The 12,181-nt window shown below is 39.3% G+C and overlaps 1 protein-coding gene across 4 annotated transcripts in view; it reads right to left on the reverse strand.

Moving 5' to 3' along the window:
- Positions 1-406: 406 nt before the first annotated feature.
- The window catches only part of LOC107664866 (peroxisome proliferator-activated receptor alpha-like), a 17,310-nt gene continuing 5,535 nt past the window's right edge, over positions 407-12,181 (reverse strand). For 2 of the 4 annotated variants that reach the window (XM_016455548.1, XM_016455549.1), the window contains exons 2-6: positions 9,853-10,073; positions 9,474-9,631; positions 3,532-3,670; positions 2,064-2,263; positions 407-1,098 (exon numbers count right to left, since the gene is read on the reverse strand). In XM_016455548.1, coding sequence (XP_016311034.1) covers positions 520-1,098; positions 2,064-2,263; positions 3,532-3,670; positions 9,474-9,631; positions 9,853-10,054 — 1,278 coding nt within the window. In that variant the 5' untranslated portion in view covers positions 10,055-10,073 and the 3' untranslated portion in view covers positions 407-519. Of the gene's footprint in view, positions 1,099-2,063; positions 2,264-3,531; positions 3,671-9,473; positions 9,632-9,852; positions 10,093-12,181 lie in introns of all 4 variants that reach the window. The other 2 variants (XM_016455546.1, XM_016455547.1) reach the window with 1 other exon arrangement.

The raw sequence follows: 12,181 nt of genomic DNA on the forward strand, positions 1-12,181 counted from the left end.
TACTTGTTCTTATTATATGGTTTTATCTAGAATTTTAAAAAAGCTTATAAAATTATATATATTTTTTTATTTGACATAAAAGATTACATACTTTTAATAAAGATAGAAAAATGCCATTACGGTAATTAAGGTAAAAACAAAATTCTACTGTAAATCACTTTAAGGAGTCAAATATCACCTCGTAATGGGAAGGCTATTTTTTTAATCAAATTTTGGTGCTCCTAAATTTTTTAAGTTAGGAGCATAAGCGCTCCTAAAAAGAAAAATAAGCGTAGAGCCCTGGTATGCATTTCTTTATTAGCTTTTATTCATTTTTATTCCTTTCAGCACTTTGGGTTTGTTCGTCTGCTTGTTCATTGATGTTTTTGTATGTCTAAGGTATATTTGATCATCAAAAAAAAAAAACCACCTTCGTGACCCCTGGCCCCGGCTCTAGTTAGAATGTAGCGTGTCACCGTGTGACATATCAATTTCATGTCAAGTATTTCATTCTTTAGTATAGCCAGTTTTCAAAAGCTGCTAGTCGCTGTTAAGAAACATTTCATTTATATAATGTTTCCCAAATGTTTTACACAAAGACCATTTTACACAGCGTCTGTTTCGCTTCCCATGCTCTCTCTGCATCTCACCTCCGCAGCAGATGATGGCAGCCACGAACAGTGCCAGGTCGCTGTCGTCGAGCTCTAGGGCATTGAACCTCATGGCGAACTGAAATTTCGGCTCCATCATGTCGCTGAAGGGCTTACGCAGACTCTTTAGAAATTCTCGAGTGATGAAGCCTCCGCCGTGAGCCACCAGCAGCCCGTCTTTGTTCATGCAGGAGGCCAGCAGAGCGAAGAGCGCCTCGTACACGCCGTACTTCAGCAGAGTCACCTGGTCGTTGAGGTCTAGGGCGGCAAAGCCAGGCACGGCCTTGGCGAACTCTGTCAGCTCTGTGACCGTCGCCACCGAGGCGTACTGGCAGAACAGAAAGAGCCGGGCCTCCACTTCCCTCTCCCGCAGAGTGGAGACGTCTCCGGACGCCATGTTGCCCAGCAGCTGGGTGAGTAGTTTCTGCTCGGCGTGCTGGAGAGTGTCCATGTCGTGGATGACGAAGGGCTACGATGAAGGATGGAGAGAGGTCAGACCGTGCAACTCAAAGTGTGCTGAATAGCTTGTGCAATTAGTGATCACTGTTTTCTTAATTAGCAATTGATATCCTCTCAGTGTTGGGGAATCTACTTTGAAAACACAGCTTGCCAAGCTACTTCATTTAGAGTCAGTAAAAAGCAGTCAAGACTTTTGAAAAAATAGTTACTTAAAGGGTTAGTTCACCTAAAAATGAAAATTCTGTCATTAATTTCTCACCCTCATGTCGTTTCAAACCCGTAAGACCTTCGTTCATCTTCGGAACACAAATTAAGATATTTTTGATGGAATCTGAGAGCTCTCTGACTCTCCCATAGACAGCAAGGGTACTACCACGATCAACGTCCAGAAACGTAGCAAGCAGATCGGTAAAATAATCCATGTGACATCAGGGGTTCAACCGTAATATTACGAAGCTACGAGAATACTTTTTGTGCGCAAAAGAAAAAAAAAAACGACTTTATTCAACAATTCGTCTCCTCCGCGTCACCCTGTAGCGCCATTTTGGAGAGTTTGAATTTCTTTCTTCTGCTGAACACAAAAGAACATATGTTGAAGAATGCTGATATTCATAGAGTTTCACTTTCCATTGACTTCCTCTGAATGGACAAAAAATACATTGAAATTAAACAGGAACCAAAACTGTTTGGTTAGCAAAATTCATCAAACTATCTTTTTATGGTCTGCAGAAGAAAGAAAACCATACATGAACGAATGTGTTGTAAAAATGACTTTTAATCAAAATTTTAGGGGGAACTTAATGCAATCATTTTAGGTTAAAGGGTTGGGGTTTGGCTGACAAAAAATTTGGGAACCCTCTGCTATAATGGACAGCGTTTAAATGTCGCCTCATTTTGCTCAGCTTTAAAGTTGTGTGAGCAATACAACATAAATGAAGAGTGAGTGAGTGATTCCCCAACACAGCAGTCACTCACCGGAGTGCTGGTCTTGCCTGTGAGAAACACACGTGCTTTGGCTTTGTTCATGTGGAAGTGTTTGAGGTAGGCTTCATGCATCTGCTTGGCCAGACTCTTTGTGTCCGGCTGCTGGGACTCGTGCTCCTCTTTCACGCTGACGTCCTGTTCTGCTTTCAGCCTCTGCTTTTCAGATTGGGGTATCCGCCCAAAACGGATAGCTGTAAGACACACACACACACACAGTACCAATGAAACCAGATGCAAGCTCATGCATGCTTCCACAGACAATGTACTGTATACAAACAAAGCAAACACATATACATACGAGCTTGGCAAAATGTTAATACGAAGGCTGATAAAAAAAATAAATACAGTAATTAAAAAATGAATAAATATTTTTTTTCCCTTTCTTCTCTGCATTTCTCATCTTTTCTTGTTTCCTTCCTAATCTAGTTTTCTAATAAACCTGACATTGTATATTATGATTCTTGTTGGTTTTTAAAAAAAAGTGCTTTTGTTCCTCTTTTGTAAGTTGCTTTGAATAAAAGCATTTGCTAAATGCATAAATGCCATGTGAAATGTTACTTTAAATAAATAATGATTTGTTACTTAAATAATTAAATTAATTAATTGTATATGTTAGTTTTATTTCCACTTCACTGACCAACAGTCTGCTGTGCTGCAACTGCATTTGTCAATATGAGGAAAACTTAATATCGCAGATAAAATACATGAATACAACTAACAAACACTTTTTAACTGCTGGTCTATGTGCAGATCCATACTGGAATTGCTCGGATAATAGGAAAATCCCAAAACTCAAATTTGGGTCAGGGGCACTGATTGTGCTCATTTGATTGCATTATTTTTTTAAATAATTAATCATGGTACTTTAGCGTATTGAATCGTCAACCCCGGTTTATACACAAACCAACAGTAGTAGAACTTTAGGTCATCACACTGCTTGCTGCCACTTCATCAGTACTGGGACAAAGGGCAGACGTTGGGGTATGGGGGGAGGGGGGGCTGTATGGTGTGATATGAAACAGATCTGCCTCGGAAGGGATTGCGCTAACAGTGGCACATGACATTAGCACATTAGCCCTGGCTAACAGAAGAAATTATTCTCGGTTCAGGTCAAAGTCTCGTGAGAGAACGGGACGGCGTTTCTTCCGTGTCATCTGGTTCATCTCCGGTCATCCCGCTTCTAATCGGCGATAGGTGGGACTTGGAAGGTGTGGATTTGTGCTACCTCATGATGTCAAAGCTAAGAGTGTGTAAAGGTTGTTGTTCTATATTTTGATTCTAATCTAATTTTCCTGGCCTTCCATTAGAGAACTAAACTATGCGTTGCAAATTATTATTGTCATAAAATGGAACACCATCTTGATTACAGATAAAGCCATTAAAGAACTTAAATCATAAAGCCATAAACTGATTCTGTGTAATCTAAGTCATAGAGATATGCTCTTTGTGAAGCTCTTACCGTTGTGGGACATGCCCACTGCAAGGCACTTGCGGAAACGGCAGTATTGGCATTTGTTTCGGTTCTTTTTCTGGATCTTGCAGTTGCGTTCGCACTTGTCGTACTCCAGTTTGAGTCGAATGGTTCTCCTGAAGAACCCCTGTGGAAAATTCATGAAAAGACACATGCAATGCAAGCTGACATGATAAAAGGTTTTAATAAGGTCAATTTTCTTTACTTGGCCTTTTTACGACCAAGTAAAGAAAAATTTTCCCAAAAATAAATAAATGAATAAATAAAGACTAAAATGTATATATAAAAAATCATAAGACTTGAATAGCTCTGCTTCCAACCACTAGAATTTGGAAATAACTTTTACTGTAACTTCTGATCACATTGCAAAAAAAGTGATGTTCTTCATCAGTATTTTTGTCTTGTTGTCCAGTGCAAATCTCCAAAGATTCTTAAATTAAGATACATTTAGCAAAACGACATAGATTAAGAAGTCTGGTTTTTTGAGAAATCGATCAAAATAAAGTGAGTTTATGATTAAAACAAGAACAAATATCTGCCAATGAGCTCATCAAAAATCTTAATTCACAGAGGAAACTACTTTTCATACCCCATTGACACATATTTGTTCTTTTAAGTATAAACTCACTTATTTCTCAGAAAACAAGATTCCATATGTATTTAAGGATGTTTAGATTTTTTGTACTGGAAAACAAGACTAAAATACTGAGGAAAAATTTTTGCAGTGCGTGCAGTATTTTATGCCTTAACTTTATGTTTAAGACTTTCTGTCCGATTTAAGACCTTTTTAAGCCTTAATTCGTGGAAGGACGAATTAAGACTTTTGTAAATATATAGTTTACCTGTACAATCAGAATTCATACAAATTGCCCAAATAGTACAGGCACAGCTTTGTAATATATTTGTTTACATTTTGGATTGGTCGTATAAGGACTTTAGCCCCTAATTCCCAAAACAGAGCGGAACCACAAGACCGTAATAAAATGACCTTGATAAACCAAATGCTAATTGCACATGTGATTCACACGATAACAATATTTATTTCTCAAGAACACTGTGTATCTATGAACAAACACAGAGGTACGGCCGAACACAATGTAAGCTGCACATAGATGTTACGATTTGTAGATGCATTTGCCTGCAGCGTTAATAAAGGTACGAGTGTATGTGAGTAGGCCTGTCGCAATAATCAATATATCAACTTATCGCACAATATATGTGCATGACCTCAATAATTTTTTGGTGACGCAATATATCGCCCACTATATTTACTTAAAAATTAATGTCACCATGTTTTTTACATTCCACTTGCGCCTGTGTCTTTTGCAGCTTCTCGTGCATTACGTGGTGTAGTCATGAGGTGCTAGTTCAAATAAAAAAATGCTTCTACAAAGATATGCCCTTGTTTATGGATCTCTCTGCCTTTGTGCATACAGACATCTGACTGCTAAGTAGTGATTGTTTTTCAGCAATAGTGTGCACCCTTATTTTACAGAGAAAAAAAGGTCAGGGAAAAATCTGTAGATGGAAAAATCTCCATCGTGACAGGCCTATATGTGAGTGTGTGTATGTGGCAAGGTGTGGATTTGGTTAGTCTTTTTGTAGTCTACTTCAAAGTTAGGCCTTTTGAGAAACGGTTTTCTCAACAAATGTTACATTCTTCAAAGCAAAAGAGATTCATGCATAACCTGATGCTAAATGCTTTGTGGAGGTCTTGTGTAGGATGCTTGTGGAAAGGTGCACTGGGAATATCTCTGTTTATTATTCAGATAAAAAACAAGAATGATAACAGTGAATGAAGGACTATCAGAGCTTTGTAGAGTCTTCCCACACATCTTCATCAGAATAGGCACTGTGGCCTGGTATGTGTAGTAAGGGTCACAGTTACAGCACAGACATTCTGTGTCCCTCCAGACAATTATTTAACAGGGAACACGTGCCTGACAATGGAAACAGGTATCAGACGAGAGCTCGGTCTCATGACAGACTGTCACGGATCGCTCCCAGTGCTAAAAACAGAAGCGATCTCTACGCACTGAACATACCAAACGATAAAACCGGACTGAAGAAACAGCTCATCACGGTACAGCCCCTAAATACCAACCAAGGACGGACACATGTTCGGTAATGCATGTTGCCGATGCATTATTTCCTACTGCTCTCAAAAGCTTTAGGAAGTGAAGTTGAAAATCATTTACTCTTCCAGATTTAGCTCAAAAGAAAACACAAACATAGATGTTAAAACTTTCATGTGGAATTGCTTTTTCAAGGCAAAAAACTACTAAAGAACTAGGTGACACTTTAAAATAAGCTTCTACAAATTAACATTAGTTAACACACAGTTGAAATAACAACGAACAATTTTGCAGCATTTTTTAATCTTGGTTAATGGTGATTTTTCCATATACTAATAGAGCGTTGCAACCCAGAAGTTACCATCATCCAGGTTCCCTCGGTAGTTACTTGGAAGTGGCTTTTGGATTACTGCAGGAAAAAGGCTCTGTGACCAACACAAGTTCATGATTCTTAAACATTTTGTTCATCTTCACAAAAAAAAAAAAAAAAACTTGTATGAATTCATTTCCAGAAGTAACAAGTGTAATACAGTATAAGATTTCCATTCCAACTGAAAGCATAAATCTAGGCTATGCACTGCTGCTTTCAGAGCAAAATGCAAAACTGAGACATTTCATTCAGTGACTGGCTTCACTCAGCAGGCAGCGAATACATTTACTTGCCTGCCAAAATAAAAGCATACCAATTTTAGGTTTGAGAATAATTAAATGAAATTAAAATATAAATATTAGAATTGTATTTTTTAAGTATGCTATCAAATAATTGTATTTCTATCTAATACTCACTTTGTAATTTAAAACATAATAGTATTAACACACTTAAAAAATTAATAACAAAATAAATAAAGTGGAATAATACTATTATTATTTTTTTATGCTATATTTAATGGGTCACATTATGTGCAGTGTGAGCACCAGACCAAATCTCCAGGTGCTCTCATGAGAACCAGACTGAAAAACGTATGTGCATCCCTGGCTATAAACAAACTATAAACAAATCACAGTTGCATCACCGCCACTAAACCTCCAAGAAATATTTCAATCTTTTTTAAAATCTACAAGCTGGAAAGTTTAAGTTAGAATAGTTTGCAAGAGTTGCATTTGGCCACTTGTTTGCAACTGCCTTTTACAAGACATGTAAAAGCTTAATAAAATCACAAGTGGGGTATTAAAGGTGCAGTAGGAGATCTTGGAAAATGCTAACTTTAGCCTGATAGCACTGAAAGCGAACGTCCCACGCTCCCTGCAATCGCCGTCCAAAGCCACGCCCCCTGAACACATTTACGCTCACAGACCAGAATACCAGAGACAACATTACTACAATAGGCTACATCAGCGGTTCCCAATTCCAGCCCATGTTCCGAAGTGAAGTAAACTTCAACGGATTTCCCCCGCTCAGGGAGTAGGGAGCAATGAACACTGTGTAGGGATCATATCGATCGGAACACAGTTCATGCACGTAGCTCACTTCTAACAAGCTGGTTATCTGAATCGGGTGTGTTAACTAAGCGAGACATGCAAAATATGCAGAGCGGGAGGCGCGAGGACTGGAATTGGGAACCGGTGGGCTACATCATGTGTCATTCACCGGTGACAAAACTTTAAAAGTACTACAATACCAGGAAGGAAGATTGGGTTGTTGATGTTTGTCTGCCATTCTCGCTCTGTCTGCACAGCGTGCGTGAACACGCTGATGACGTATCTTGTCTGCGCGAACAGGGTGCGCAGAGGTATGTTAATACACACGTTGACAGGCAGGTAGGAAAGCGAATTAAAACGCTCGGACCAAGCGTTTTGATTGGACGAACATTTCTTGGTCCTATGCCTTCCACAGAATATATAAATACAGATAAATACATTTGGACCACTTAACTTAATGATTGCTATCGGGATATGAAGAGACTTTCTGAAGACAATCACCTATTGCACATTTAATGATGTATTTCATATTGAATAAAACGTGAAAATATCCTGAGTTTATGTTAACCTCATATTTCAGGCACTTAACCAAAAACCCATTCAAAAAAATCAAACAGAACATTGACTTCAAGCAGTGGAACTGGAAGCGCAACAACTCATTTCTAGGTTTTATGACTAACTGCTGCAGCTCTCTAGACATTTTTGTTTAAATTAACATTTGTGTCACTAGTTTTTGTGTTATTGTGTATAGTTATTGTGACCTAGTCTCGTGTAGCCAGACCTTCAGACTGACGGCTGAAGGTCTGGAATTCATGGAAGCTTTCATTGGCCAAAGCCTGCCCATGAGGCCGTTTGACCGACATGTCAAACAACCAATCACAGTTCGTTTCGTTTCAGCGTCACGCTTCGGGGTGTGGAAATGTCGCCACAATAACAGACCGGTGTATAAAACTCTCGGACGTATTTGAAAGATTCTATGCTGCAAAATATATTGAAATATTTCACATACTTTTGAGAATCCAGCGTTCCTGGTAAGTGCTCATCGTCACAGTTGTAAACACGACGGCTTTCTTCTTTCGTGAGTGGGTTTGGAACCACGGCATCTTTGTTTCCAGGCGGAACGTTAAAGAACGCGACACACACGTCTCCCGGAAATCCTGTATAATTCAACCAATCCGATGACCACTTCAAAACTCCTGATGTGTTTCCACTTTTGTGTGCCGTATGCATCAGACGTTCAGCCAACGGTCCGTGGGCGTGACGTCTGAGGCTGAGACTAATTGTGACCAAACATGAATAAACAAATTATATCATACTTAACAGTGTTCCAGGGGCCAAGGTGTTAGGTGGCCCGTTTAGCCCCTGCTGGAGTTTAAATTGCGTACTTATGGAATGGAAGCGTCCTCCATCAGCTGAGTGACAACTGTTCTAGGTGTTACACACCTCAAATGTCTCAGAATACATTTGATTTGTAATATACACGTTTTTTTTTTAAATTTCAATCTGGGTGGGGCTACGGAGTGCAATGCCACAAAAAAACCGGGAGACAAACAAAACGTTCTGTCCTTGTTGCAGATTTACGTGAAAGTAAAGCTTTTAGCACTTGTTGCTTTATCACATTGTTCGTAGCTAGGACACTGTGTAAATGTCAAACTATATAATGAACTAACATGAAAATTAGTTAAACCAGAGGCGCATGAAGCTCAAAACCAGTGACCTGAACCAAATAATGAACTCAGTCGGTCCACAGCGAGTTCCTTTAAATTTTCGGAAATAGGTTTTAATTAGCATTTAATTTTGGACGTAGCTTGACTATAACTACAACTACCATGATTCCTTAAGACAAATAATTTATAAAGTATATTTTAATTGGTCTCACCAAAGTACAACGTGAAAGAGTGGTAAACCGCATCGGCAATAAACCTTGTTGTAACTGTCCTGGTTTAATTGCACCATAAGGGGTGCCAATGGTCAAAGTCTGCTCTTGCTAGAGAAAAACACATGGCACATGGCAATAACTGGGCTGGCAGTAGTTAACTTTAAAGGAATAAGAACTGCGTGACCCAGACCCAGGCCGTGACTCAGGCTCAGCTGGGGTGTGTTGTGCGCAGTCCTTCTGATGAATTGACATGCACCGCATGAAGCAACAGCTCTTGTACACGCTTCACCTCACATGTACGAAGGGAGAACAAGCCTCGGGGGAACTCTCAGTCTTTTTGCAAAAGCAGCTATGAAAATACTAGAGAAACACATGTGCTGTCTGTCGACCCCGGTGTGTGCGCTCAAGTGTTTTCTGTCCCGGATAGGTTTATGGTTATGAAAGTATAACACAGTGTCTGCACTAAAGCCAAGCAGGAAAAAGTTGAGGGCGTTTCGGTATTGACTCTTGGCACTCGTGTGAGAATTTTCCACTGTGCGCTTTGCGTGCACGCTTACCTTGCACCCTTCGCAGGCGTGCACTCCATAGTGGAAACCTGAGGCCCGGTCGGCGCAGACGCGGCACTCGAGGGCCAAAGAACCAGAGGAGTTCTCATCCTGAATCGTGCTGGATGCAAACACTTCTGAGGACGGACTCGATGCCGGTGTTAAGACATCTACAAGACAAACACACCCACGGGCAATATGTATATATTTATATGATTTACACTGACACAGATAAAAAAAATAATATATAATTTTTAAAGGCACAAATGAACCATAAAATGAATGCAAATATTTAATTCTTTAACTTGACAGATTGGTGTTAATTGAAGATTTTTTTAAGAAGCCTGATTAGGATTATTGTTAGGATTGTGTTTATGTCCATATGCTCTACCTAAGACAGTTGAGCTGTCTGCTGCTGTGTTGCTGCTCTGGTAGTCCAGTACGTGAAGGGAGTTGAAGGTATCGTCGCTGAGAGACTGAGAGATGTCCTCCAGCACCTCCATGTCACCAATGAGCTCTCCGCACAGAGGGCTGTCCAGAATTGGATCGCCCAGCGGGCACAAGGGACTGTACAGGCTCGGCATGTCTACCATGGCGCTGGACCACGTCAAGCTTTGAATCATTCATCAGTCTGCAAAGACAAAACAATGGCAAGAAAAGTGAAGATTGAGTAAAGAAAATATGTTTCATATCTTTTAAAAGGCTGCAAGACACATGCCCAGATTACACTGGGTTTAATGGGCACACATGCAAAAAACAATGAAAAAATGTATTTTAAAAAACTAACAATGGTTCGTTGTCTTTTTTTTACCATTAATGGTAAAATATATTTTTTCATAGTTTTGCATTTACTTTTTATTATTTACATTGAAATAAAAATATATATTTATTTTACTGAAAAATTATACATATTTTTATGTATATTAGTATACTAAAATAATACATACATAGACCATTGCCATCAAAAAATATTATCAATTCATAAAAATAAAGAAATAAAAGCAGTTATTTTAAAATAATTCATTTTAATGGTTATTTTATTCATTGTGATAATAAAAATGGAGTATCCATATATACTTTGTATGCAAACTGCAGCCTGGGCTCAGTAACTAGAAGAAGTTCCATTCAGAGCAATGCTAAACCAGTGGCAGAAGTAACATGTTCAAGGAGGGTTGCCAAGGAAACCCCAGGCACAGATATGGCAGCATTTTATTCAGACATGAGGGCACTGTTTCACTGTATCATTGTAGTGTGCTGCCATGTGAACTGATCAAAGAGTCCGACCAAAGACCAAGTGCTCCATCGACTGAAGTAACCTGAAGATTGGGTGCAAAAGATATTTCAGTGTAAAATCAAATTAGTTTCAATTTTTACGTTTTTCAAAGAAACTGTGAGAGGGTTCCAGGGCGTTGTTAGGCGGCTGCTAAGTAGTTTCAAGCGGTTGCAGGACAGTTATTTTGATGCACTTAATTTGCTTGATATCATGGTATCATTTACGCACACACTATGGCCAGATTTTCCAAGTGTGTGCAGGAGATAAAAATCCTCTACAAAATAATTAACTACTCAAATGGATTCAGATGCTCTCGAGGGAATTTTTATGGCAGCTCAAGGGGTCTCATGGACAACGGTTGAAATGCCATTCCACTCAACCCTTTAATTTCTTACAGCAGTCACATGGAGAAGGCTAACCAATGCCAGACTCAGCATTCAAACCCTTCTGCAACAGATCACTGTTTTTTGGAAGAAACAACAATACACTTTACCTTCAAGTGACAAACATAGCCAATCTAAAAGGAAAAAAAAAAAAAATACTTTCCCTCTGTTGCAGTACCGCCCGTGCTAAAAAGCTGACAAAATTCGCACTAACATTGACTACTGACGGCAGACAAGCTGTTCCTGCAGAATCCCGTCATAAATCAGCTCTTAGCAGAGAATCCCAGTTTGCAGCTCTGTCTGCGAGGGGAAGCCGTCCAGCTTTCTAAAGTTCTACCTGATCTCAGCTCTGTAGATTGGCCTGAAGCAGAACAGCAAAAATCTTACCCGGCTGTTCACATCTGTTTGTCTCCAGCTGTAACCTGAGCACAGCGTGATCCTTCGGTCAATGCACATAGCCGTCCGCTCTCTCAGAACTGATTCTGCTTGTGACACAACGTGCACAGTCAAGTGCAGCAACAAGCGTTCCCACTGGAGATACATACGGACTGCCATAACGACTGCATATTAGTTACTAAACTGCAAAAAAATCATTGTCGTAATCTGTTTTTTTATATACATTATTTACATAAGCATGCTTAAAATTTACTTGAGAAGCAAAACTGCATCTAAATATTCCTGAAACAAGATACATTTGCTTGATAATTAAAACAGCATAAGGTAATACACTTCTAATACCTTTAATTTTTGTAAACATCCTTAAACTTTACTTGAGAAGCAAAAGTGCATCTAAATAGCCATAAAGGGGTCATATGATGTTGCTAAAAAGAACATTATTTTGTGTATTTGGTGTAATGAAATGTGTTTATGCGGTTTAAAGTTTAAAAAACACATTATTTTCCACATACTGTACATTATTGTTTCTCTTCTATGCCCCGCCTTTCCGAAACGCGTCGATTTTTACAAAGCTCATCGGTCTGAAAAGCGAGGTGTGCTGTGATTGGCCAGCTATCCAGTGCGTTGTGATTGGCCGAATACCTCAAGCGTGTGACGGAAATGTTATA

Source organism: Sinocyclocheilus anshuiensis, unplaced genomic scaffold (assembly GCF_001515605.1).
Source record: "Sinocyclocheilus anshuiensis isolate Anshui unplaced genomic scaffold, SAMN03320099.WGS_v1.1 scaffold299, whole genome shotgun sequence".
NCBI classification, from domain to species: domain Eukaryota; kingdom Metazoa; phylum Chordata; class Actinopteri; order Cypriniformes; family Cyprinidae; genus Sinocyclocheilus; species Sinocyclocheilus anshuiensis.